Consider the following 26,492-nt stretch of genomic DNA (forward strand, 5'->3'; position numbering starts at 1 on the left):
CTGCCACAGTGTTGTCCCTTCAACCCTTTTCTTTTTCTTTTTTAAAGAATACATTAGGAGCTGGCACTGTGGCACAGTGAGCTAAATCTCTGTCTATGGCACTGGCATCCCATATGGGCACTGGTTCATGTTCCAGCTGCTCCTCTTTTGATCCAGCTCTCTGCTATGGCCTAGGAAAGCAGCAGATGACGGCCCAAGTGCTTAGGCCCCTGCACCTGTGTGGGAGACCTGGAAAAAGCTCCTGGCTCCTGGCTTCGGATCAGCTAAGCTACTGCTGTTCTGGCCATTTGAGGAGTGAACCAGCAGATGGAAGACCTTTCTGTCTCTCCCTCTGTCTGTAACTCTACCTCTCAAGTAAATAAATATATCTTAAAAAAAAAAAAAAAGAATACATTAAAGAAGGGAAGAGTGGGAAGGGACAGAGAGCAGAGGCAGACAGAAGACAGCAGAGGGAAAAGTGTAGCCAAATGTGCCAAGGGGCTGAGGTAGGGCTTCCAGGGGCAGGTAAACTGTGACCAAGGCCCTGAAAGATACACCGGGGTCACAGGGCAAGGAGGACCTGGGGAAAGGGATGGTAGTCCTGGGGACTCCAGGAAGCAGCGCGTGCACTGGACACCATGGTGCCTGCTCTGGCCTGACCTCGAACGTACAGGATGCAAGAAAACGCCTTTGTCCAGTCTAAATCTAATCCTAAGCCTATGGGCAGCCATGGGAAGGCTATGAAGGACTTTCACAAAATCACCCAGGAAACACAGGTGAGTCAGAGTGAGGGAGGTAATCAGTTGAAAAATATTCTGAACCCCAAAAATATGGAGACAATGTAGAAAAATTAGTAATTTTCATTCTGCGCATCAGTTAGAGCAGCTTTTTGCCGTTCTGACTAGAATTGGTGAAGTTCTCCTAGACTATTGTTGCTCACATGGAATGACAAACTGTATTCTCTCTCACCAACATCTGAGTCTCGTTTTTCACCAAATTCATTCTAACTGTAAGCTTTGAATGATTTTATATGAAGAAAGAAAATGGTAACATTACATAATTTATCATTCATTATTAGGGAAAAATTAAAGTTTATCAAAGTAAAATACTTCAGAAGGCAAATGCTAATGTGTTTTTTGTGGTAGCTTTTAGTCACACCAGATTAAAAGTAGATAATCTGGGAGAAAGATCTTTGAGGGAATGAGACAGACAGAATTTCAGGAATTAGTTACCCGTGCTCATAGGACCTGATGCTTATCACTGAAGTACTGGTAGCTTCAGGTCACTAGACCTACGGGTTACCCACCTACCACTAGGTAGCACTGCTACCTAGTCTTAGTAGGTATTTAAAATCATTAAATCTGGGGTCGGCGCTGTGGCGTAGCAGGTAAAGCCACCACCTGCAGTGCTGGCATCCCATATGGGCTCCAGTTTGAGTCCCAGCTGCTCCACTTCCGATCCAGCTCTCTGCTACAGCCTAGGAAAGCAGTGGAAGATGGCCCAAGTCCTTGGTCATTGCATCCACATGGGAGACCTAGAAGAAGTTCCTGGTTCCTGGCTTTGGATTGGCTCAGCTCCAGCCATTCTAGCCATTGGGAAGTGAACCAGAGGATGGAAGACCTCCTTCTCTCTCTCTTTGCCTCTGCCTCTCTGTAACTCTGCCTTTCAAATCAATCAATCAATAAATCTATAAAAACATAAAATTATTAAATTAATGGCTTGGTTACAACAGACTCACCAGAAAGAAACATATATTACTGCTCGGTGTGTGATGCCTCACCTCCCAGGAATATTGCACCAGTTTCCATGTTACCCACAGATCACACATTCTGCATAGCAGAGTTGAGTTACTAGCGCTGGAATGACTGGTGGCACAGAAGAGGGGAAGGAGAGGACGGTAGCTCAGGACTCTAGAAAACCGTGTCCTCCCCAACATCCCCTAGTCCTGGTGGCAAGCTGCAAGTCAGAATAATAACAAGTGGCTATGATATCTAGGGGCCTCCTGGGTGAAAACTCAGGAGCAGGTTTAGAGGAATCTGGAAGATGAGGAAACATGTGCTCCCCTCTCCTCTCATGAGCACTCTCTCACACACAATGGATGATTCAGCTCCAATGTCTACTCAGAATAAAAAGGGTGAGAAGCAAGATCTCGGTAACACCAAAGCCCATCTTGATTATTTACAAAATACAGAAGAAAAAAGGAACTAAGCAACCTATACTTAGGTGTTCTTTGCTGCCCTACAGGCCTGGAGAAGGTAGCTTAGTGATTAAGAACAAAGACTTAGTGGCACAGTAGATTAAACCATCACCTGCAATGCCGGTATCCCATATGGGCGCCAGTTCATGTCCTGGCTGCTCCACCTCTGATTCAGCTCCCCGCTAATGTGCCTGGGAAAGCAGGCCTAGGTTCTTGGGCCCCTGCCACCCACCTGGGAGATGCAGATGGAATTCTAGGTTCCTGGCTTCATTTGGCCCAGCCCTGGCTGTTGCATCAATCTGGGGAGTGAACCAGCAGATGGAAGATGTCTCTCTCTCTCTCCCCCCCTATCTATCTGTAAATCTACCTTTCAAACAAATAAAATAAAATCTTAATAATAAATAAAATGGACAAAGGTTTTGGTGCCAAACTGACCCATATTTGAGTCATGGTTCAACATGGGGAAATGACTTAATACTGCTAAGCTTCAATTTCCACAGCTTTATGATAACCACACCATCTCACAGAATCATTGGGGCAGGCAGTAAAATGACATATTTAAAGTGTTTAGCACTATGCCTGAAAAGAAGCTACTCAAATATTTGCTGTCATTTTCATTGATCATTTGGGCCTTTGGGTACAAAAAGCAAAATACTAGGTCTATAGTAAGGAAAGCCATAGTGAATACCAGGCATATGTAGAGGGGGGATAAGTGATGGGCAGAAGTAGTAAAGAGGCAAGGATTCTGAGGCCAGAGTGCTGTTTAGGACATCTGCCATTCTACGGGTCTGCTGTGTATCTCACTTCCCATGTTGGATTGTTCTCTCCCTTTTTGATTCTATCAGCTAGTATTTGCAGACACTATTCTTGTTTATGTGATCCCTTTGGTTCTTAGTCCTATTATTATGATCAATTGTGAACAGAAATTGATCACTGGGACTAGTGAGATGGCACTGGTACATGCCACCTTGATGGGATTGAATTGGAATCCCCTGGTATGTTTCTAACTCTACTGTTTGAGGTAAGTCAGCTTGAGCATGTCCTGAATTGCACATCTCTTCCCTCTCTTATTCCCACTCTTATATTTAACAGTGATCACTTTTCAGTTAAGTTTCAGCACTTAAGAAGAATTGTGTATTGATTACAATATTCAACCAAAAGTATTAAGTAGAACAAACAAAAAAAATACTAAGAGGGATAACATATCAAGTTGCTCATCAACAGTCAGGGTGAAGGCTGATCAAGTCACCGTTTCTCATAGTGTTCATTTCACTTTAACAGGTTTCCTTTTTGGTGCTCAGTTAGTTGTCACCTATCAAGGAAAACAAGTGGTATTTGTCCCTTTGGGATTGCTTATTTCACTCAGCATAATGTTTTCCAAATTCCTAACAGGGATCACTTTTCTGTTAAAATTTAAACACCTAAGAATAATTGTGTGTTAATTACAGGCCTCAGAATCAGCCCTTAAGGCATGCGGATCCGGCTGAAAAGCCCATGAGACTATTTCAGGCATGGAAAGCCAAGACACTCTGGGGAAAAAAAAAAAAAACTAAATGAAAGATCTCTGTGAGTGAGATCCCAGTGGAAAGAACGGGTCATCAAAGAAGGACGTACCTTTCTCTGAAGGGAGGAAAGAACTTCCACTTTGACCATGGCCTTGTTTAAATATGATCAGAGTCTGTGAACTCAGGGGGCTTCCATAGCCTTGGCAGCTCATAACAAGAGCCTAGGGTGATTACTGACGCCATAAACAAGAGTGTCAATTCATTAAGTCAACAACAGGAGTCACTGTGCACTTACTCCTCATGTAGGATCTCTGTCCTTAATGTGCTGTACATTGAGATTTAATGCTATAACTAGTACTCAAACAGTATTTTTCACTTTATGTTTCTGTGTGGGAGCAAACTGTTGAAATCTTTACTTAATGTATGCTAAACTGATCTTCTGTATATAAAGAGAAACAAAAATGAATCTCGATGTGAATGGAAGGGGAGAGGGAGTGGGAGAGGGGAGGGTTGCGGGTGGGAGGGACATTATGGGGGGGAAGCCATTGTAATCCATAAGCTGTACTTTGGAAATTTATATTCATTAAATAAAAGTTTAAAAAAAAAAAGAGGCAAGGATTACAACTCCTCCCAAGACACTATTAAAAATGATCTGGCATGGAAACACTGTAGGTCATTATTTCTTTGGGGGAACAAATAACTGACATGAAATAGACACCCACTAAAAATGTTACATCTGCTTCCCATCCTATTTTCTATTGTATATCCATAGCATTAGGGTCTGCTAGCTACATGATATACTCAAAAATCTTTATAAAAATGGACGGAAGGCCTGAGATAAGAGCTAAAAATATAAAACTCTTGGAAGAAAATGGGGGAAAGTTCGTTATACTGGATTTGGCAAGGATTTCTTGGATATGACACCAAAAGTACTGGCAACAAAAGAAAAAAACGATAAATTAGACTGCATCAAAGTTAAAAAGACACTAGCAATATTTGTGCATTAAAAGGCACTATCAGGGACAGGAGTTGTGCTGTAGAGGATACATTGCTGTGTGCCACGCCAGCATCCCTTACGGGGCACTGGTTCAAGTCCCAGCTGCTCCATTTCTGATCCAGCTCCCTGCTAATGCACCTGGGAAAGCAGCGGAGGGCGCACCAAGTGCTTGGGCCCCTGCACCCATGTGGGAGACCTGAGAGAAGCTCCTGGCTCCAGGCTTCAGTCTGGCTCAGCCCCAGCCCAGCAGTAGTGGCCATTTGGGGAGTGAATCAGTGGATGGAAGACTGTTCTCTCTGTTTCTACCTCTCTCTCTCTCTCTCGCTCTCGCTCTCGCTCTCTCTGTAACTGTGCCTTTCAATTAAATAAGATAAATTTTTAAGATTTGTTTATTTATTTGAAAGATGGAGTTACAGAGATGGAGAGGCAGAGACAGAGAGAGAGTTTTCCATCGGCTGGTTCACTCCCCAAATGCCTGCAATGGCCAGGGTTGGGCCAGATCGAAGCCAGGAGCTTCATTTGGGTCTCCCACATGGGTGCAGGGGCCCAAGCACTTGGGTTATCTTCCATTGCTTTCCCAGGTACATTAGTAGGAAGCTGAATTGGAAGTGGAGCAGCCAGGACTTGAACTGGTGTCCATATGGGATGCCAGCGCTGCAAGCGGCATCTTAACCTGCTGTGCCAGAGCGCCACCCCAATAAAATAAATCTCTTAAAAATAAATAAGTAAATAAAAGACACTATCAGCAGAATGAAAAGGCAACTCACAGAATGGTGATAATATCTGGATATCATATATCTATCTAATAAGATGTCAACATCCAGAATATATAAGGAACTACTATAATTCAGTGACAAGAAAAACTCAAAAAGCTCAATTTAGAAATGGGAAAGGACTTGAATAGCTATTTTCCCAAAGCTGATATACATATGGCCATTTAGCCCCTGGAAAGGTGCTCAACGTTGCTCATCATCAGGAAAAGCAAATCAAAACCATAATGAGATACCACTTCATACCCATGAGGATGACTGTTAAAGAACAACAACAGAAAGTGACAAATGTTAGCAAGGATATCTGAGAAATTGGAACTCTCGCACACTGCTAGTGGGAGTATAACATGGTACAGCCAATAGGGAAAACAGAATCATAGTTCCTCAAAAGATTTAATATAAATTACCACATGGTCTAGCATGCCTACTTCCAAGTACACAGCCAAAAAACGAAATGTGAAAGCAGGGTCTTGAAGAAATATTTATGTGCCCACATTCATAGATGCATATTTAGAATAGCCAGCAAGTAGAAACAACCCAAATGCCCATCTACAGAGGAATGAACAAACCAAATGCAATCCACACATGCAACGGAATATTAATCAGCACTTTAAAAGGAAGGGAATTCTGACTTATCACCAGGGATGAACTTTGAAGACATTATACTAAGTGAAGACAGTTACAAAAGGTCAAATACTGTACAATTCCATTCATATGAGGAACTAAGAGTAGCCAAATTTATAGAGGTAGAAACTACCCAGTCCTGAGGGGAGGGGCAAATGAAGAGGTAGTGTTTAATGCATAGAGTTTCTAATCTGGAAAATGGAACATGTTCTACAGATGGATGACATTAATGACTACACAACAGTGTGAATGTGCTTCATGCCAGTGCACTGCACAATTAAAAATGATGAAAATGCTATATGTATTTCTCCACAATTTTTAAAAAGAAGAGACTATGAATAGTCTAATTATCTCAACATAAAGTAGTAAGAACTTATAATAATTAGGATTCAACTGCTTACACTCCATTTAGTTCTACTTTAGGGATCCCTGCTTAAAAAAATTCTAGGGGGCAGTTTTTAAAAATCCAGACTTATATATGTAAATGAAATAGAAACTGGGGCCCATGCTGTCGTACAGCAAGTTAAGCCACTGCCTATAGTGCTGGCAAACCATATGGGAGCCAGTTCAAATACTTGCTGCTCCACTTCCGATTCAGCTCCCTGCTGACAGCCTGGGAAAAGCAGCAGAAGATGGCCCAAGTCTGTGGGCTCCTGCCACCCATATGGGAGACCTGGAAGAAGCTCCTGGCTCTTGGCTTCGGCCTGGCCCAGCCGTTGTAGCCATTTGGGGAGTGAACCATAGGATGGAAGATCTCTCCCTCTGTCTTTCCTTCGCTCTCTGTAACTGTGACTTTCAAATAAATAAATCTTGAGAGAGAGAGAGAGAGAGAGAGAGAGAGAGAGAGAGAGAAACCATGTCTAACAGTATGCTAACGTCACATCCACTAACTCAGGAGTGTGATTTTCTTTTGTTGCCAAGACAGCAACAGTTGCTGTGGAAACCACACAAAAACAGGGATACTTAACAGAAGCAAACTGCACTCACCTGCACAAAGATGCCCTTGCTCCTGTATTCCTCATGGAGGCACTGAGAGAAGAAATCTACAAAAGCCTGGGAGGCAGTGGGAGGGAGAAGAAAACACACAGATTACATCAATGTGCCTGACTTGTAGCCATAGAAACAAAAAATAACAAACTAACCAGTTAACACTATCATTTCTAATCATTCTTTTTCATTTCAAAAGCAGACTACACCTTAAAAAAACACCAACAGCTCAAGTTGTTTTTGCTTGCCACTAAATGAAGTATTATCTTACCAAATACTACGCAGAACAAATTTTAATTGGAAAAAGCTCTTCTTATCCTTATTTTCCCCCAGAAAATTATTTTCCAAGAAAAATATTTTTATATTATAAATCAAAGCATGCATTTCTTCTTTCTACTTGCCACTCAAATGGAAACAAAATATGAATTCTGTCTAACTCAGTTCTGTGGGGACTTTGCTGTTGCTACAAAGAAAAGAGCAAGCATCCTCTTGCAGCTCTAGGATGGAAAGAGCCAACAAGAGCAGAGCTGAATGTGACAGCACCTCTTCTGATCATGGTACAACCTGAAATCCATTTGTAAAAAGCCATTTTTTGGGGGAAAATATGGACTTAATCTTGAGCTTGAAATGCAAAGTATCAATAATGACTCTGGAGGCCAGTGCTGTGGCCTAATGGGTAAAGCCGTCACCTGCAGTGCTGGCATCCCAAATGGGAGCTGGTTCAAGTCCCAGCTGCTTTACTTCTGAACCAGCTCTCTGCTAAGGCCTGGGAAAGAAGAAGAAGATGGCCAAAGTCCTTTGGCCCTTGCACCAGCAAGGGAGACCCAGAAGCTCCAGGCTCCTGGCTTCAGATCCGCCCAACTCTGGCCATTGTGGCAATCTAGGGAGTGAATCAGTACATGGAAGACCTCTCTCTCTTTCCCTCTGCCTCTCTGTAACTCTGCCTTACAAATAAATAGCCAGCGCCGTGGCTCACTAGGCTAATCCTCCGCCTAGTGGCGCCGGCACACCGGGTTCTAGTCCCGGTCGGGGCGCCGGATTCTGTCCCGGTTGCCCCTCTTCCAGGCCAGCTCTCTGCTGTGGCCAGGGAGTGCAGTGGAGGATGGCCCAAGTGCTTGGGCCCTGCACCCCATGGGAGACCAGGAGAAGTACCTGGTTCCTGCCATCAGATCAGCGCGGTACGCCGGCCGTGGCAGCCATTGGAGGGTGAACCAACAGCAAAGGAAGACCTTTCTCTCTGTCTCTCTCTCTCACTGTCCACTCTGCCTGTCAAAAATAAATAAATAAATAAATAAATAAATAAATAAATAAATAAATCTTTTAAAAAAAGACTCTGCAAGAGTCCCAATTAGTAGTAATTCTCTGTTCGTGGAGACAGGAAAGAAATTGGGGTCACCAATCCCTTCAGGAAACCTGGCATTACGCTCCAGGGTTACTGAAATCAAGTTAATGGCAGGGATTCCAGGGTGGTGCCAAGCTTTCCCAAAAGACAGCCATGATGATATGAATTTTATCAAGTGAAAAAGAAGGCCAATGTTTTGTTCCTGTCTTTTGATGACATATTACAAGTTCTTACTGTATAATATATTAAGCTCACTTTTCCTGAAAAGCTTGTTCAATGTTAAGGTCTGAGCAGTCATTTTCCCTTTAGAGATGGAGTCCTTGCCTCAACAATGTATCTGAAGATGAGGCTATTGACCTGCAGGCAGCAGGAAATGCACTCGAAATTATTTTCCTAGAAGTAATGTGAAGAGGTGAACGGTAATGCTGTGTGAAATTATGGCTCTTACAGAGAACTCTGGAAAATTCTCACATCCCAGAAGTAACAAGGAGTTACCAGTAAATTCTGGATAATGGGACAAAACAGTCATTCTCTCACTCAACGCTATCCTGTGCCTAGTATGTACATGTATGTGTTGACTTCTTCCAAATTGTGTGCAGTTGACTCATTCATCTACCAAATTCAGAATCTTCTACTCATTAACATCATGTTCTAATCACTGGTCTAGGCCAGCTCTCCATGAAAGGACAAGTGTCACCTTTAAAATCAGTAAACTACCGGAAGGAACAAAGGCCTGTGTGGATCTCATACCCGGGTGTCACACTAGCTCTGGCTCTCCTGAACCTTGCATTGGGTAGTTTCCGTTTTGTTGCATTCCATTGGAAAACTGCCAAGATTTGACCTTCAGGAAACTTTAATCTCTCAGCTTAGAAAGTATTGCTCACTCTTACACCCACTCCTCCCCTAAAACGCTGTTCACCTTGGTTGCAGAGTAGATGGTCAGCAGTGGAACTGGGAACGTGCCACTGGCAGAGGAGATGTTCAGAATTGCACCTTTAGATCTAAAAAGGAAAATGTACCAAGTCATCACAGTGTAATCATATACACAACGGTCTGAGAACTGCAGACTGAGATATATAATTATTTGAAGCAGAGTAACACAGATTTTTTTTTTTAATCATACATCCTTCTCCGTCTCTCCTCAGTGTGTGATATGGTAGGCCAGCACTTGGAGGCATAATTCAATCTACTAAAAATAGCTCTTCTTTACCATTGGCTCATTTCCTAGTCTTAGCGATCCAGGGCATGACCGATCAGGTTACAGTCTCCCCTCTGAGGTTCCCTCTGGTCACAGTACCAAGAATTCTCACTTGCAGATACTCTTATATTCCCTCCATGCATCTTTATTTTGGCTTACCACCATACATTACCTTGCTATAGAATGTAATCATTTTATAGGTAAAAGCATTCTCTCCCTCAAGAAAACCACAAACTTCTAGCTATCATAGCCCACTGTCCTTCACAACACCCATACATGGAGTATGCAACAAACAGGCACTTAATAGAATCTTCTGACAATGAGTGAATGGCCATGTCCCACCTTCCTATTTTCCCTGGGTTGTAGGTATTTGGGCACCAAACAAACAGTTGACTCTAAAATTAAGTGACTCTAGAGTTCATGAAATCATATTCTTTGGCCAAAAGAAGGAGCTCAATTTTTACTGTAACTTTCAGAGACTCTTGAAACATAAAGTTAGAAGGACTGGCACTGTGGAATAGCAGGTAAAGCTGCCACTTGCAATGCCAGCATCCCATATGGGTGCTAGTTAGTCCAGGCTGCTCCACTTCCGATCCAGCTCTCTGCTATGGCCTAGGAAAGCAGCAGAAGATGGCCCAAGTCCCTAGGTCCCTGCACCTGCATGGGACACCTGGAAGAAGCTCCTGGTTCCTGGCTTCAGATCAGCTCAGCTCTGGCTGGCTGTTATGGGCATGTGGGGAGCGAACTAGCGGGTAGAAGACCTCTCTGTCTCTCTCTGCCTCTGCCTCTCTGTAACTCTGCCTTTCAAGTAAATAATAAATCCTTTTTTTTTTTTTAAGAAGTCTTCCATCCACTGGTTCCCTCCCCAGATGGCTACAACGGCCGAAGCCAGGAGCCAGGAGCTTCATCCGGATCTCCCACACCAGTGGAGGGGCCCAAGGACTTGGGCCTTCTACTGCTTTCCCAGGCCATAGCAGAGAACTGAATCAGAAGTGGAGCAGCCAGGACTCGAATTGAGCCAGTGCCATATGGGATGCTGGCATGCAGCAGAAGTTTTACCCACTATGCTACAGTGCTGGCCCCAGTAAATAAATCTTAAAAAAAAAAAAAAAAAAAGTAAAGTCAGCCAATGAGTAAGATTTCCAATCTAACAAATAAACAGAAAACTAGTTTGAGGAAAGCAATGCTGTAGATATTCCAGTTGTTAGCAAATCCATGTAGACCAGGTAAAACATAGAATGTCGGAACTAACAGTCATTGCTCTCTCAAACCCATTCTTCTCTCAGGGGTCTTCTTTAGCTATAACAAGTGGACCCCACCCACCTCATCCCTGACACCAGCTTCCTGTCCTTTAGCCCAGTTGCTCATCATTCTTTGAATTTACTTCCCCAAGGCCCATTATTTTAAAAATTAAAAGAAACTATATAGACCTTTTTATGCAAAAAAAAATAAAGGAAACATGATTAAACGGCATTTAAGATATTGTAGACGTAGATCTGAAAAGAAATAACCCCTAAAGGTCACCCGCTCCATCTGCCAGCCTCTAGGCAAGAGGCCACTTCAACCACCTCAGGGAAGGCAGCATCCCGCTTCATGTGTGTCCCTGGAAACAAGCTGGTTGTTTGGTTTCACTTTGCTTTAACAGAAGTCCTTATGAGTAATATACACTTTCCTCAGCAGAGAAATCGATTAATGTTTTGGGGATAGACATCGAATTTCAAATTATAAGATGTTATTAAGTGTACTGAAGAAAGCTGCAAATAAGTAGTCAGTTGATTAATTGCATCTTTCTTTCCTTTCTTCCTTCCCTCCCTCACTCCTTCCCTCCTTCCTTCCTTTTTTTTTTTTTGGCCTATGATTCTCAGAAGCAGAAAAGTCCTTTTTAATTTTTTTTTTTTGACAAGCAGAGTGGACAGTGAGAGAGACAGAGAGAAAGGTCTTCCTTTACGGTTGGTTCACCCTCCAGTGGCCAATGCCAATGCCAGCGCACCGCACTGATCCGAAGCCAGGAGCCAGGTGCTTCTCCTGGTCTCCCATGGGGTGCAGGGCCCAAGCACTTGGGCCATCCTCCACTGCACTCCCTGGCCACAGCAGAGAGCTGGCCTGGAAGAGGGGCAACCGGGACAGAATCCGGCGCCCCAACCAGGACTAGAACCCGGGGTGCTGGCGCTGCAGGCGGAGGATTAGCCTATTGAGACGCAGCACTGGCCAGGTCCTTTTTAATTTTAATGTAAGAGTTTGCGTCAGGAGTTAGAACTCAACTACTGTAAGATAAAAGCTAGTACATTAGCAAGTGTATATCTAGCTATTCATTGTTTCCATATGCATGCGTGAGAAACTCCTTTAATAAAAATGGAATAAACTGTACATCTCCTCCCTCTTTTTCTCACTCTTATATTTAACAGGAATCACTTTTCAGTTAAATTTAAACACTTAAGAATAATTGTGTGTTAATTAAATAGTTCAACCAATAGTATTAAGTAGAACAAAAAAAATACTAAAGGGGATAAAGTATTAGGTGTGGGGAGCAGCCCGGACTGGACTGAGTTACTGGAATTAAGACTTATTCTATGCATCTGCTCTCCCACAATATGGCGCTGGGAGAGAAGTAAACAGCTTCTGCACAGCTGCCTCCAGTTCAACCAATAAACTGTAGGACTTGCTCCTGATTGGAGGAGAGCAGCGTACTCGGCGTGTGGGCAGCCGAGTTAGGATTGGCGGAGCAGGACTATAAAGGAGGAGAGAGACGGCATGCACCAGGAACATCTAAGGGGAACATCTAAGGGAACACCTGTGCAGCCCCCGAGAAAGCCGGCCGGCGGTGTGCCGCTCCCCTGCGGAAGTGGGGAATGTGGCCAGGGGGAACTGCCCTTCCACGGAGGTGGAAGGGATAGTAGCCAACCCGGGAAGAACCAGCAGCAAACCCGGGGAGGGCCGAGCAGATGAGAGAACAGCGCAGGGTTTAGTGTCGCTCCTCCACGAAGAGGGGGAGCGACAATTAGGTTGTTCCTTGACAGTCAGGACAAGGGCTGATCAAGTCACTCTTTCTCATAGTGTCCATTTCACTTCAACAGGTTTCCTTTTTGGTGCTTGGTTAGTTGTCACCAATCAGGGAGAACATATGATATTTGTCCCTTTGGGACTGGCTTAATTCACTCAGCATATTTTCCAGATTCCTCCATTTTGTTGCAAATATAAGAGTGGGAATAAGAAAGGGAGGAGATGTACAGTTTGGGACATGCTCAACTGGACTTGCCCCAAATGGTAGAGTTAGAAACAGGCCAGGGGATTCCAATTCAATCCCATCAAGGTGGCATGTACCAATGCCATCTCACTAGTCAAAGTGATCAGTTTCAGTTCATAATTGATCATAATGATAGGACTAAGAGTCAAAGGGATCACATAAACAAGACTAGTGTCTGCTAATACTAACTGATAGAATTAAAAAAGAGAGAATGATCCAACATGGGAAGCGGGATACACAGCAGACTCATAGAATGGCAGATGTCCTAAACAGCACTCTGGCCTCAGAATCAGCCCTTAAGGCATTCGGATATGACTAAAAGGCCCATGAGAGTATTTCAGGCATGGAAACCCAAGATACTCTGACCAAAAAAAAAAAAAAAAAAAAAAAAAAAAAACACCTAAATGAAAGATCTCTGTGAGTGAGATCCCAGTGGAAAGAACAGGCCATCAAAGAAGGAGGTACCTTTCTCTGAAGGGAGGAGAGAACTTCCACTTTGACTATAGCCTTGTCTAAATAAGAGTGGAGTTGGCAAACTCAAAAGGCTTCCATCACCTTGGCAACTCATGACAAGAGCCTAGGGTGATTACTGACGCCATAAACAAGAATGTCAATTCATTAAGTCAACAACAGAAGTCACTGTGCACGTACTCCCCATGTAAGATATCTGTCCTTAATATGTTGTACTATGTGAATTAACAGTATAACTAGCACTCAAACAGAACTTTACACTTTGTGTTTCTGTGAGGCAAGCTGTTGAAATCTTTACTTAGTATAGTATATACTAAATTGTATATGCTAAATATATATATAGTATATACATATAGTATATATATAGTATAGTATATATAGTATATATATAGTATATACTAAATTGATCTTCTGTATAAAAAAATAAATAAAAATGGAATAAAAACCACTTTTGTTAAAAGAAAGTTTTCATTCAGTATTCACTTATGATGCTTAAAATATCTACCTTTTTAGGGTGTTGAAAATGACAATTGATGGGACTAGTGCTGTCGCACAGTAGGTTAGTCCTCTACTTGCGATGCCGGCATCCTATATGGGTGCCATTTCTAGTCCTGGATGCTCCTCTTCCAATCCAGCTCTCTGCAATGGCCTGGGAAAGTAGTAGAAGATGGCCCAAGTACTTGGGTCTCTGCACCCACATGGGAGACCCGGAAGAAGCTCCATGGCTCCTGCCTTCAGATTGGCTCAGCTCTGGCCATTGTGGCCATTTGCGGAGTAAACCAGTGGATGGAAGAACTTTCTCTCTGTCTCTCCCTCTCACTGTCTCTAACTCTACCTCTCAAATAAATAAATAAAATCCTTGAAAAAATGACAATTACACAATTCTATAAATTACCTAAAAATCTCTGAACAGTATACTTTATTTTATTTTAAAGATTTACTTATTTATTTGAAAGGCGGAGTTACAGAGAAGAAGAGGCAGAGGCAGAGAGAGAAGTCTTTCACCCACTGGTTCACTCCCTGAGTGGCTGCAATGGCCAGAGCCAGGCCAATCTGAAGTTAGGAGACAGGAACTTCCTCCGGGTCTCCCAAGTGCGTGCAGGGGCCCAAGTACTTGGAACATCTGTTGCTGCTTTCCCAGGCGCATAATCAGGGAGCTGGATCAGAAATGGGGTGGCCAGGACTCAAACAGGTGCCCATATTGGGTATGCTGGTGTTACAGACAGTGGCTTAACCCACTATGCCGCAGTGCCAGCCCCTGAACTGTATACTTTAAACAGGTGTGAAATATATCTCAATAAAGCAGTAAGCAAAAATAGATTTGTTATCTATTAGAATGTATCATCTAGGGCCGGTGTTGTGGTGCAGTGGGTTAACGCCCTGGCCTGAAGCGCCAGCATCCCATATGGGCACCGGTTCTAGAGTCGGCTGCTCCACTTCCAATCCAGCTCTCTGTTTTGACCTGGGAAAGCAGTAGAAGATGGCCCAAGTCCTTGGGCCCCTGCACCCGCGTGGGAGACCAGGAAGAAGCTCCTGGCTACTGGCTTCAGATGGGCGCAGCTAATTGGGGAGTGAACCAGCGGATGGAAGACCTCTCTGTTTCTACCTCTCTCTGTAACTCTTTCAAATAAATAAAATAAATCTTAAAAAAAAAAAAAGAATATATCTTATTTAAGCTGTTCGCAATCAAGTGAAAGCTGAGAGAGACTGCACCTAATGCAACACTGATGCAACAGTCCTGACAAGTGCACCCTCACCCTGCACCCTAAGCATCTTGGGTGGCTAATGTTGTACCATTTTAACCTTTTCTCTCCCCTATAATCAGGAAGGGTTATACCCTCACTCATTCCGCGCAGGTGAAGCAGCAGTCAGCTGGAACGAGATGTGGTGATGCACCTCGCAGAAGCTGCAGCCCATTCCTCACTGCTGGTTTTAGAGCTGGATCCCTGCATTCTGCTCAACTTAGCTAGGGTGTGGGCCCTGGAATAAAAACCTCATACTCTCATTTCATCCCTCACAAGTGAAATGCAACTGAAAAGTCTTTAAAAGTTAAAGCTCAAGGTAATCAAATATGTTTAAAAGAATCAAACCTTGACCTTGGCAAACCAGACTCTTAAAACTTCACTCACCAAACACTGATTTCAGCTTTGGAAAAGTCATTTAGAGACTAAAAAGTTTTCATCACATTCTCAAAAATAACACAGAACAATAACCCAGTGTCATAATTATACAGTCATGCTCCTTTATTGTTTATTCTTTGCAGCAACTAAGATACTTGTTTTTCAAATATTCTACCCTGATTTAAAATTTCTACAGGGTAGGGCTAGGAAAAGCTGGGATTTTAAAGTATTTTCTGCAAAACACTGTATTTGCATTCTAAAATACATTAAATCTAAGACCAACAAAGTATTGTAAAAAAGCACGAACATACTCCTAAGTAGATAAAAGGATAGCATTTATAATTAGCAAATGTCAAAAAAAAAAACCCTTTACAAATAAAACTCTGTCCTCCCATCAAGCACAGCTATTTATCTAGCACAACCATCTTCCCACACCCGCATACACAACAGCATACAATTCTCTCTCTCTCTCCAAGAGTAATATTCAACTGAGTTTTGTCTGAATCATAAAAAACACACTGGGATAGCCTGTTCTAATCCTTGCACTGCATACGGTATCTATTCTTTATGTAGAAAAGGGGATGAACATTTGGGACTGTGAGGCATAAAGGACTTGCCTTTAAAATCAACTACTTTGTCTAGCTCTAATCCTCCATCTAAGCAGAATTAGTGACGTCAAAGCAGTTTCCATGGCAGAGCCAGACTCATGACAACTCTGTTATATCAAGCAGAAGGACAAAATGGGCTGCGCTTAATTGCACACAGAAACAAACATAAAACCAAACCCTGGGTAATCTCTCATTTTCTGGGGACTTGGGAACAATTCTAAGATTGGGAGGCACATTAAGGATTTTTGCTGAATTTCTCTAATGAAGACTCATGTTGCTCATACTTCAAGCACATTTCCTAGTTTCTTATGACAAATATCCAAATAAACAAGGCAAGTAACATTTTCTGTGATGCAACCTTCCTAACTCATCTTCTTGCTTGCTAACAGCTACACAATGGAGTCTCAGAGCTAACAAATGACTGAGGATCTCCTAGAATGAAAATACTGCAAAAATGAAGCAGAAAAACAATTGCTGATATGGGAGCATCTTTTTTATACAAACACAGTCGCTTCAATTACTAGTCCTCTCACAAGCCAAACATTAACCCTGCCCCTTAAAAATGAAGTGCCTTGCAAGTATAGCTTCCTATAGCTATACTTCTAGAATTTCCTCCTACTAATGAAACTCCCATTAATATCCTTTGTTACCTGAATTAAAAAAAAAAAAAAAAGAAAGGTCAAGTATTTATTCTACAAATGCCCCATCATTCTATCAGGCAATTGTAGTATCCTTGCCCTCACATCTACAAACATTCTATTGTTCAAATAAATACATTTTAAAAAGTACTATTATTATAGAAGTAGTAGTAGATTTCCTTTGAAAGAAGTCACCAATTTTGTCTCCCTCGGGAAACCTCATCACTGTCCCACAGTGCAGGTGAGGAAAGACAGGTGGGAAGCATAAATGCTGCTGTGAAGAAAGGTGAAGAACCCAGGACTGAAGGGTCGACCCCAGTGTAGGCAGCCTAATGGATAAGGACTGCAGTGTCAGTCCACGTGTGACAGCTAACTGTATACCGACGACAGGATCAGGCCCAGCGTGCACGGCCAACTGTCTACAGAGTGCAGGGTCAGGCCCAGCATACACAGCTAACTCTACAGAGTTTGATGACAGATAAAGGAGAATGTACAAAGATGACTCCATCAGAATTCTTCCCATTTATTTCAAGGAGGACATACACAAGCATGCACTTAGAGCATCATTTAATATATATAAACATATTTTATATGTTTATATTTTAACATATGTAAACATTTTAATATATAATATTGAAACATAATATTGAAATTGGTACAGACCGTTCTCTAACAGAGTCTTGTGAAGTGAGAAACGCTATCATAATAGAGTTCTTTGCCAGAAAAGCACCTTGGAACACCTGAGTGAGGTATGTAATTAGAACCAGCAATTCAAATACTTACATTGCACCAATATTGCTTTGTTGAAGAAAGTTTGCAAACATTTAGCACATGAAAAAAAATTACCTGCCCTAGAATACCATAACATGTCATAATTCCACCTTAAGCAATACAGTATGAAAGAAGCTATTTTTAGCTTTTCCACGGTTGTTATGGCAACCACCTTCTGGCTTCAGCTGTACACAATGTTTATAATTCCAGGGAAGTGGAAAGAGCAAGTTTCCTCTATAATGTAATTGTGCACTTTCTACTTCTATGGTAATAATACCTTAGTTTGATTACAGATACTTGTTTAGCAATCGTTGGCCCCAGGCTACAATTCTAGAGGGTTTGGAAAAATCTCACACATCAAAGGTAAAATCAGTGAAAGGAAAAACAATGACAACAAAAGATCTTTAGAAAGGACTCCACTGTTACTCACGGAGATACCAAGTCTATGGAAACCAAACACAGGAAAATGCTTTTTAGGGGCAGTGTAGAGAGTAGGTCATAGTGAAACCACTTAATGATGTGTAAGAACAATTCCAGATGATCTGTTAATCTGCATTTCTGCTTTTGCAGTGGCCTCACAGGTAACACTTCTGGCTTCCTTTTCTGTGAGCTGTAGGCTTTTGCTGTTCTAGGCAACGGATTGTGTGCAGTGATGTACACCACTTCCAGGGCTGGCCCCTGAAACTGTCCCTAAAAGCACCAACCCTCTCTTCCCTTATCTGCTAGCTGGGTGCACAGAAGAACGCTAAGACTCTATAGAACAATGGGGCTCTTAGATGCACAGACTCAGACCCCTGGATGACTGGGTAGAGACCTAAAAGGGGAGAACAAGTCTTTGTGTGGTAAGCCACTGTCATTTGGGGTAATCTGTTGTAGCAGTTAGCCTGTCTTGACCAATACACCAAGTGACTCCTTAACTCAGTTGGACAGAGATGTTCCTTTTCTAACCACAGTACTGATTCATAAAATCCACACCCATTTCTCACTGACTTAGCAATACCACAATCACCACCCCCCACATCAATTTCATCCTATTGCTTCCATCAGACCATGTCTCAAGCTCAGTTTAAAATCAACTTGATTTCTGAAAGGCAAGGATCCAACTCATCTTCTGTATATTCCATGATAAGCTTTACTTAATGAATCCCTGTTAGATGTGTGAATTCTTTTCTTGGCATTGTTTTTATCTAATGTTCCTGCTAACTGTGCTACTGGATGCCAGGCCTACAGAGGTAATAACGAAGTTCCTATAGCTCCTTACATTTGTATCCTCTACAAACCCACTGTGTAGCAATGTAGCTTCACAGCACTCTATCTCTTGAAGCCTCCGTTTATCCATCTGTCAAAAGAGGAGGGTTGCTTTCAATTAATTTAGAGCATTGGATTCTCTGACTTTTTGAATCTGATATTTTGTTCTGCAAAATGATTTCACAACCATTATCTCTTTCGACATGGTTTTCACTCACACAATCAAAAATTCCTTTTACAGGAACCAACGTTGAGATATAGCAGGTTAAGCTGGAGCCTATAGTGCCAACATCCCATATTTAAGTGCTGGTTTGAACCCTGGTTGATCCATTTCCAATCCAACTTCCTGCTTATGTGCTTCGGAAGGCAGTAGAAGATGAATCCTGCCATCCATGTGAAAAACCATGAAGAAGTTCATGGCTCCTTACTTTGACCTGGCCCAGACCTGGCTGCTGTGTGTGGCCATTTGGAGAGTGAACCAGCAGATGGAAGATCTCTGTACCTCTCTCTCTGTTACTTCATCTTTCAAAGAAATAAATGCCTCTTTTTAGAAAAATCCTTTTACAATATCTCTATGGCTTATAAATATTTCTTTTTTCATGAATGGATTTACTACACTGAATTTTTTTTTTTTTTTTTTTGACAGGTAGAGTGGACAGTGAGAGAGAGAGAGACAGAGAGAAAGGTCTTCCTTTTGCCGTTGGTTCACCCTCCAATGGCCGCCACGGCCGGCGCGCTGCGGCTGGCACACCGCGCTGATCCGATGGCAGGAGCCAGGAGCCAGGTGCTTTTCCTGGTCTCCCATGGGGTGCAGGGCCCAAGGACCTGGGCCATCCTCCACTGCACTCCCTGGCCACAGCAGAGAGCTGGCCTGGAAGAGGGGCAACCGGGACAGAATCCGGCGCCCCAACCGGGACTAGAACCCGGTGTGCCGGCGCCGCTAGGCGGAGGATTAGCCTAGTGAGCCGCGGCGCCGGCCAACTACACTGAATTTTTTAATACCATGCCACTTGCAATGGACAAACTAGGATTAAGATGGCCCAGATTTCAGCCCAGCTGGGTTTTGTTCTGTCTGTCCAGCTCTGCTGTCTTCTGGGTGTTCTGGTCTAATTTAGTCACTGCCATTTTCATGACTGACCATCAGGGGCTCATTTCTACTGTCATCCAACAATTAGCAACTTTAAAGAGAAATTTTACTAAAATAATTAAACAGATAAAGTGGAATTACAAAGAACATTTCTGAGAAAAAGTTTTATAACCAGTCTCTGAAGATATTCAGCAAATGGGTTTCTAACCTCATTTTGCTCAATCTGTACAGTGGCAGCGTGGTACAACACCTGGTACACAGGAACTACTCAAGTTGTCGTTCCTGTCTGGAGCTGGTGGCAGAAGTCTTCAGGCTTTCCATCTACAACACTGTCAGTACCCTACATCTCAAACTCAAAGCTGTTTTGCAGGGGCCAGTGTTGTGGCATAGTGGGTAGAGCTGCTGCCTGCAATGCCAGCACACTACATGGGTGCTGGTTCGGGCCCCGTTTGCTCCACTTCCAATCCAGCTCCCTGCTAATGTGCCTGGGAAAGCAGTAAAAGATGGCCCAAGTCCTTTCGTCCCTACACCCACGTGGGAGACCCAGAAGAAGCTTCCGGCTCCTGGTTTCAGCCTGGCTCCAGCTCTGGCTGTTGCAGCCATTTGGAGGATGAACAGGTGGATGGAAGATCTCTCTCTCTCTCTCTCTCTCTCTCCCCCCACCCCGTAACTCTGCCTTTCATATAAATAAATATTTTTAAAGAATTATTTATTTTTTATTTGAAAGAGTTACATAGAGAGAGAAGGAGAGACAGAGAGGTCTTCCATACGCTGATTCACTCCCCAACTAGCGACAATCGCCAGAGCTGTGCTGATCCGAAGGCAGGAGCCAGGAGCTTCTTCCAGGTCTCCCACGTGGGTGCAGGGGCCCAAGAACTTGGGCCATCTTCCACTGCTTTCCCAGGCCATAGCAGAGAACTGGATCGAAAGTGGAGTAGCCAGGACTTGAATTGACGCCCATATGGGGTGACAGCACTGCAGGCAGTGGGTTTACCACTACACCACAGCACCAGCACCAATAAATAATTTTTAAAAGCTATTTTGCAGAGGGAGAATAACTAACTTTAGCAAGTGACAGAGCTGGCTCAAGATGCAAGCCTAGCTCTTTCCAACAGGTTTTCTTTGAAGGCCTAAGCATTATTCTGGTTTTTCCAAGGGAGGAATACAGCTGAATTACAATCTTGTACTTCATGGTATTTCAAACCTGAGACCTCCACAGCACATTTCTCAGTAAAAAAGAAGACATCTACCGTATCCTGGTGGCACCCAATTCAAATCAGAATGCAGATAGGCTGGCAGCCATCATTTTTTCTTTCCAGGCTTGGGCTGACATCTTCCAATAAACCATGGCTGAGTTCCTCATCTACCCATTCTCCCAGAAAGAACCAAAAAACTGGAGAGTAGCATCTGGCTTCACGAAACTCCCCTGATATTGGCTCTGAGAGCATACAGCTTTAAGAAGGCATTCCCAGGAATATCCCAGGAACTCTGTCCGCCCCCTCAGAATAGCAGGCAATTGAGTTAGTGATGGTGACTCAGGCAGGCTTTTTAATCCTGATCTAAAGGAACCACCACAATCCTAGAGAGAGAAATAAAAAGGGAATCGAGTGGAAAAGGCCTCCACCACAGATGACTCATGCTCCACTGTGTGACTTGCTGGCACATTACTAAGACATGGCAGCTGGGTTCATTAGTCACCTTAATGACTTCTTCAAAGGAAGGATTCTCCCTATAAATAATAATGAGTTCTGCATGCACAGTGTGTGTGTGTGTGTGCGCTCATGACTCACCTTTCTACCATGCGAGGCAGCACCAATCGTGTCATCTGCAAGAGAGAAAACAAAACATTCATGATGGCTAAGGATGCAGGCAATGGATAACGTGAAGAAAATGCACCCACACACAAAAGAAGGGAATCACAGAACCACTGGCCATAACTTATGTTCTCTGTATAATCTGACAGTGTCAAGAGGACGTAGAAGGGAACCACATGAACTTACTGGAGATAACACTGGGAATTCTTTTGGTGACCTTGGCTAAAATTAGTCTTGCCTGAAATGTAACATTGGCACAGAGATCTTCAAATAATAAAGGACTTACAGTGAAATCTATGGCTCCCAAAAAACATTAACAGAAAAGGACACATGTTATCAGCAGAAATATCCTGCCTACTAAGACTACTTAAGATTTCCAATCTCAAGAGCTCAAATAAATTTTATGGCAAAAAAAAAAAAATCCTTTAGAAGAATGCCGTAAAGTGGCATGCTGGCAAATATGGCATCTATGTTCACAATCATTTCTTTTGCTGATCCAACTAACTGTGAGTAAAACTCATTAGTAAAGAAAGTCAAGGTTCTCTGTGGTCTCAAGTAACTAACCAAGAAGAGGCAACACCTTTGTTTTTTAAGGACTTCATAATTGTTGACCAAATACACATAATATGATGAGACAGGCTTCTTCTAAATCCTGTTTTTAGATATTGTTAGCCAAGAAAAGTTCTGAAGTCCAATGGCTTGGACAAGATGACATCATAGTCAAGGACTGAGGTTGAATATAAATTGCTGATTCCTATATATAATTGGTTCTCTTACAATGCTGTTTTGTAATAATAAAGTCTGAGTGCCCGCAGAGGAATTCTATGCTTTCTATACTGAATAATACAATGTATTAATTCATATAGACATCATCCTGATAAGGTGGAGGTGTTTTTCCTTAGAAATCACGTTGAAGAAAGAAAATGCCATCCAGACTTCACCAAGGCAAACTCTGCTATATGGGCATCCAATCCAGATGTGAACTCTGAAGCTGCCACATATACTTTTCGGCCCCAAACACGAATTCATGTGTCATAAAATTGTCAACTTTGAAACAAAGGAATATCTTCAAAGCACAGAGGAATCACGCCAACAGAAGTTATCTGAATTTGGCCAAATCTTCTGGCCCAGACAAAACAAAACCAGAAACTCTAAGATTAAGTTTGACTGAAAGCTTCCCCGAGTCTATGTTTTCCATATCAAACTCATCTTCACAGAATGATAAGGCAGACTGTCAACTGTCCTCCAACATTCATGCTTTCCTCATTTCATAGCAATAAGATTTTCTGCTGGACACACTGCCTTCCTACCCTTGGGATCACCCATAAAACTCTTATTTTCCCTGACCTCTGTCTCAGCTGCATGGGCCCTATGACAATGTTTATTCAGTCACATCTGAAGAGAAGTAATACATGCAATTTCTTGGCATTGTTCTTAAAGAGGGAAAAGAAACCTACATCCTCCCCTCACTTTTCCTCTTCCTAGTGGTTAGAAGGTAGATGTGATACAAGGGGCTAAACCAGTCATTGTAGACCCCCTAAAATAAAAGTTATAAGCTAATGATGACAGAGCAATGAGACAAAAAGAGCCAGGATCCCTAATGATTGTGGGGCTACCATGGCAAACCTTGGGTATCATTGCCAGAGACAGAAATACATTTCTATTTTGTTTAAGCTACTATTAGATCGCTGCTACTAGAGATAAAACAATTACCAATAATTTTAAGATGAGTGATCATTATGTTGATAAAGACTGACCAAAGTTAACATTTTAAGACTTGAAAGCAACACCCAAAGCAAGCACAATCAGAAATTCTGCTCTCAGCCCAAACAGTCTCAATATTTCATAGCTTTTAAGACTTGGTTCTATCTCTTTTTCTATGTTTGTTTGACCCAATTCAAAACGCCTACTGGGCTTCAACCAAACTTTATAGAGACAAGTCAAAGAAAAGCTGATTTCAGAATCTATCCTTTCTTTTTTTAAGATTTATTTTATTTATTTGAAAGAGCTACAGAGAGAGGTAGAGACAGAGAGATCTTTCATCTGCTGGTTCACTCCCCAGATGGCCGCAATGGCCGAAGCTGTGCCGATCCGAAACCAAGAGCCAGGAGCTTCCTCCGGGTATCCCACGTGGGTGCAGGGTCCAGGGACTTGGGCCATCTTCTACTGATTTCCCAGGCCATAGCAGAGAGCTGGATCAGAAGTGGAGCAGCCGGGACTAGAAACGGCGCCCATACAGGATGTCAGCACTTCAGGCCAGGGCATTAACCCATTGCGCCACAGCACGGTCCCAGAATCTATCCTTTCAACAATGACACTTTTTCTCAAATTAAATAATTAAACCTGTTTACACATTTCTTAAGATTTACCTTTTGAAACCTAGTAATTGCTTAATACACAGCAGGTGTGGTATGTGGTAAGGCCAAAGTTCTCAACCTAGCAGCCCTGCTATGTACTTGTGGTATGACTCTGAGTTAATTCCTCATCTTCCTTCACAGTCTTTTAGCATTAAATGAAGATGGTATCTCCATTACATGTTATTATATTATGCATCTCAAGTGAGGTATAATGTATTTGTCTATAATGGACTTCCACAGATCACATCACGATGAAGCCTCTATTGGGAAATCAGTGTTACTTCTTCCTCCTAGGACACAGCACCACGATGAAGCCTCTGTTGGGAAATTAATGTTACTTCTTCCTCCTAGGACACAGTACCAGGTATCTACGCCTACCTTTAAGCATGATATGCCCCAGACAATTGAGGCCAAAAACACATTTCAAGGTCATCCAGTTCAACTCAGCACACAGAATTATGTGAACAGTCCCGTCAATATTTTAAACTATCTTAGGTGGACTCTTCTTGGGATAATAGATTTGTTCTAAGGTTGGCCTAGAATGATGATTGAACAAATCTATAAATTTACTAAACAGTACTGAATTATACACTTAAGAGCGGATGGATTCTACAGTATGCAGAGTATTCCTCAAGAAAATTGTTTTTGAAAATGCCTCAGTAATTATACAGATAAGAATGAAAGAACTACAATAAAAAAATACATTTGAGGGTACTTCATCAAACGCAGCAGATAAAAGAGCACTCAAGATGCCCTGTGCATATTAATGCATAGCCTGGAGTAACATGATGAAATACGGAGCCCTGCTTTGCTCAGTGGAGGTCACATTTGCTGCCAGAAGCTGGAGTGGGTGGTGAGAGCTCACTATCGAAAGGGAGGGCACATACATAAATCATTACAGGACACTGCTAGGAAGAGCCAGAGAGCATCAATGGCTAGAAGAAGGAGCAGCCATGTCTGGGGCATCAGGCAGAGCTTCACGGGTTTTGTGTCAGTTAAACTCTGAAAGAACAAATAGCAGTTCACTAGGAGAAAAGAAATCTCGGTAGAAGGAATAGAATATAAACCAGGCAGACAATTATGATGGACTATAATGTATGCTATAGAAGTGATGCATTTTTAAAAACCATTTGTTAGATGAGTGAATTAAACATGGAAAGAAGTAAAAAGTATGTGCAACTTGCTGTGTGCCATGCAACCTGTATTTGCATATAATACTACATCATGGACAGCTTCCCATGCTAGTAAAACAGATGGACATGAGACGTATTATCAACTGTGGAATATTTTTTTTGCAAAGGACGTATTATATACATTCTTAACGACATCTGAAAAACTTGCATTTACCACATTTCATCGGGGACCACAATGCTTTGGAGGTCCTCCAAACATTCTGTGAAGAGAAGCTATTATTCAGTTCCCCTGAAGCCCTGAGACCATCAGAAACAGAATGAAGAAGAAGACTGGTAACAAAAATGTCCCACATCGGAGGGCCTGGGTTTGATTCCCAGCTCCAGCGTCAGACTCCAGCATCCTGTTTCTAATGAAAATCCTGGGAGGCGGCAGTAATTATTCAATTAATAATGGTTCTTGCCACTCACGTGGGAGATCTATTTGCATTCCAGGCTCCCAGCTTCAGTCCTGGCCCAGCCCCAGACCAAGGCCCAGCCACTGCAGGTATTTGGGGAGCAAACCAGCAGATGGGAGTGCTCACTCTCTCCCTCTCAAATAAATAAGTAATTAAATAAATAGATTTTTAAAAATAGCTTATGGCAGCTGTTAAGATGTTGCTTGAGATGCCCACATTCCATACTAGAATGCCTGGGTTCAAGCCACGTCTCTGCTCCCAATCTTAGCTTCCCAGCACACACCCTGGAAGGCAGCAGTTAATGGCTCAAGAACCTGGGCCCCTGCCACTCACAAGGGGGATACAATTGAGTTCCTGGCTTCAGAGCATTTGAGGAGTGAATCAGAAGATGAAGGCTGTCTCTGTTTCTCTCTCTCTCCACACCCCTTTCCATCCATCCCTCACAAATAAATAAAATAAATAATATTGAATGGAAAAATCTTAAAATATAAAAATTCTAAACATTAAAAAAGTCCTTACCCTGTGTGTGTATGTGCACGCACATATCTGTATTAGAAAATGAGACTGTTAACTGTAAAATAGCTAAGTGGAGTCCAGCCTACTTAGCTCCTTTATACAAATGGAGAAGAGAAGGAATGAGGTTTGTAGTAGTGATCAAGCTGGAGAACTCCCAGGAAAGTCTGCAAGCTCTGCTGATGCAGTCTCATGCCCACCACCTTGGTACTTGGACTACTAACAAGTGGTCATATGCAGAGTTTTAAAGTTCAATTCAGTTATCTTCAAAGACGTAGATTTCCACATGTAAGTACTAAGAAGACTATGACTTTTAGTTGGAATATTGGGAAAATATAGGAGCTTTTGTTTCCTTTATACGATTGCATGTCATATATTAAATGTCTTCTTTCCAAATGGCAAAAATTATCTAGAAAATGACCACAGACAAAATG

At 42.5% G+C, this 26,492-nt stretch overlaps 1 protein-coding gene across 1 annotated transcript in view; it reads right to left on the reverse strand.

The window, feature by feature from the left end:
- Nucleotides 1-26,492, reverse strand: part of HSD17B12 (hydroxysteroid 17-beta dehydrogenase 12) — a 197,185-nt gene that overhangs the window by 16,675 nt on the left and 154,018 nt on the right. Inside the window, exons 7-9 of the mRNA XM_002709065.5 lie at nt 21,577-21,611; nt 9,321-9,402; nt 7,060-7,125 (exon numbers count right to left, since the gene is read on the reverse strand). Coding sequence (XP_002709111.2) covers nt 7,060-7,125; nt 9,321-9,402; nt 21,577-21,611 — 183 coding nt within the window. The remainder of the gene's footprint in view (nt 1-7,059; nt 7,126-9,320; nt 9,403-21,576; nt 21,612-26,492) is intronic.

Source organism: Oryctolagus cuniculus, chromosome 1 (assembly GCF_964237555.1).
Source record: "Oryctolagus cuniculus chromosome 1, mOryCun1.1, whole genome shotgun sequence".
NCBI classification, from domain to species: domain Eukaryota; kingdom Metazoa; phylum Chordata; class Mammalia; order Lagomorpha; family Leporidae; genus Oryctolagus; species Oryctolagus cuniculus.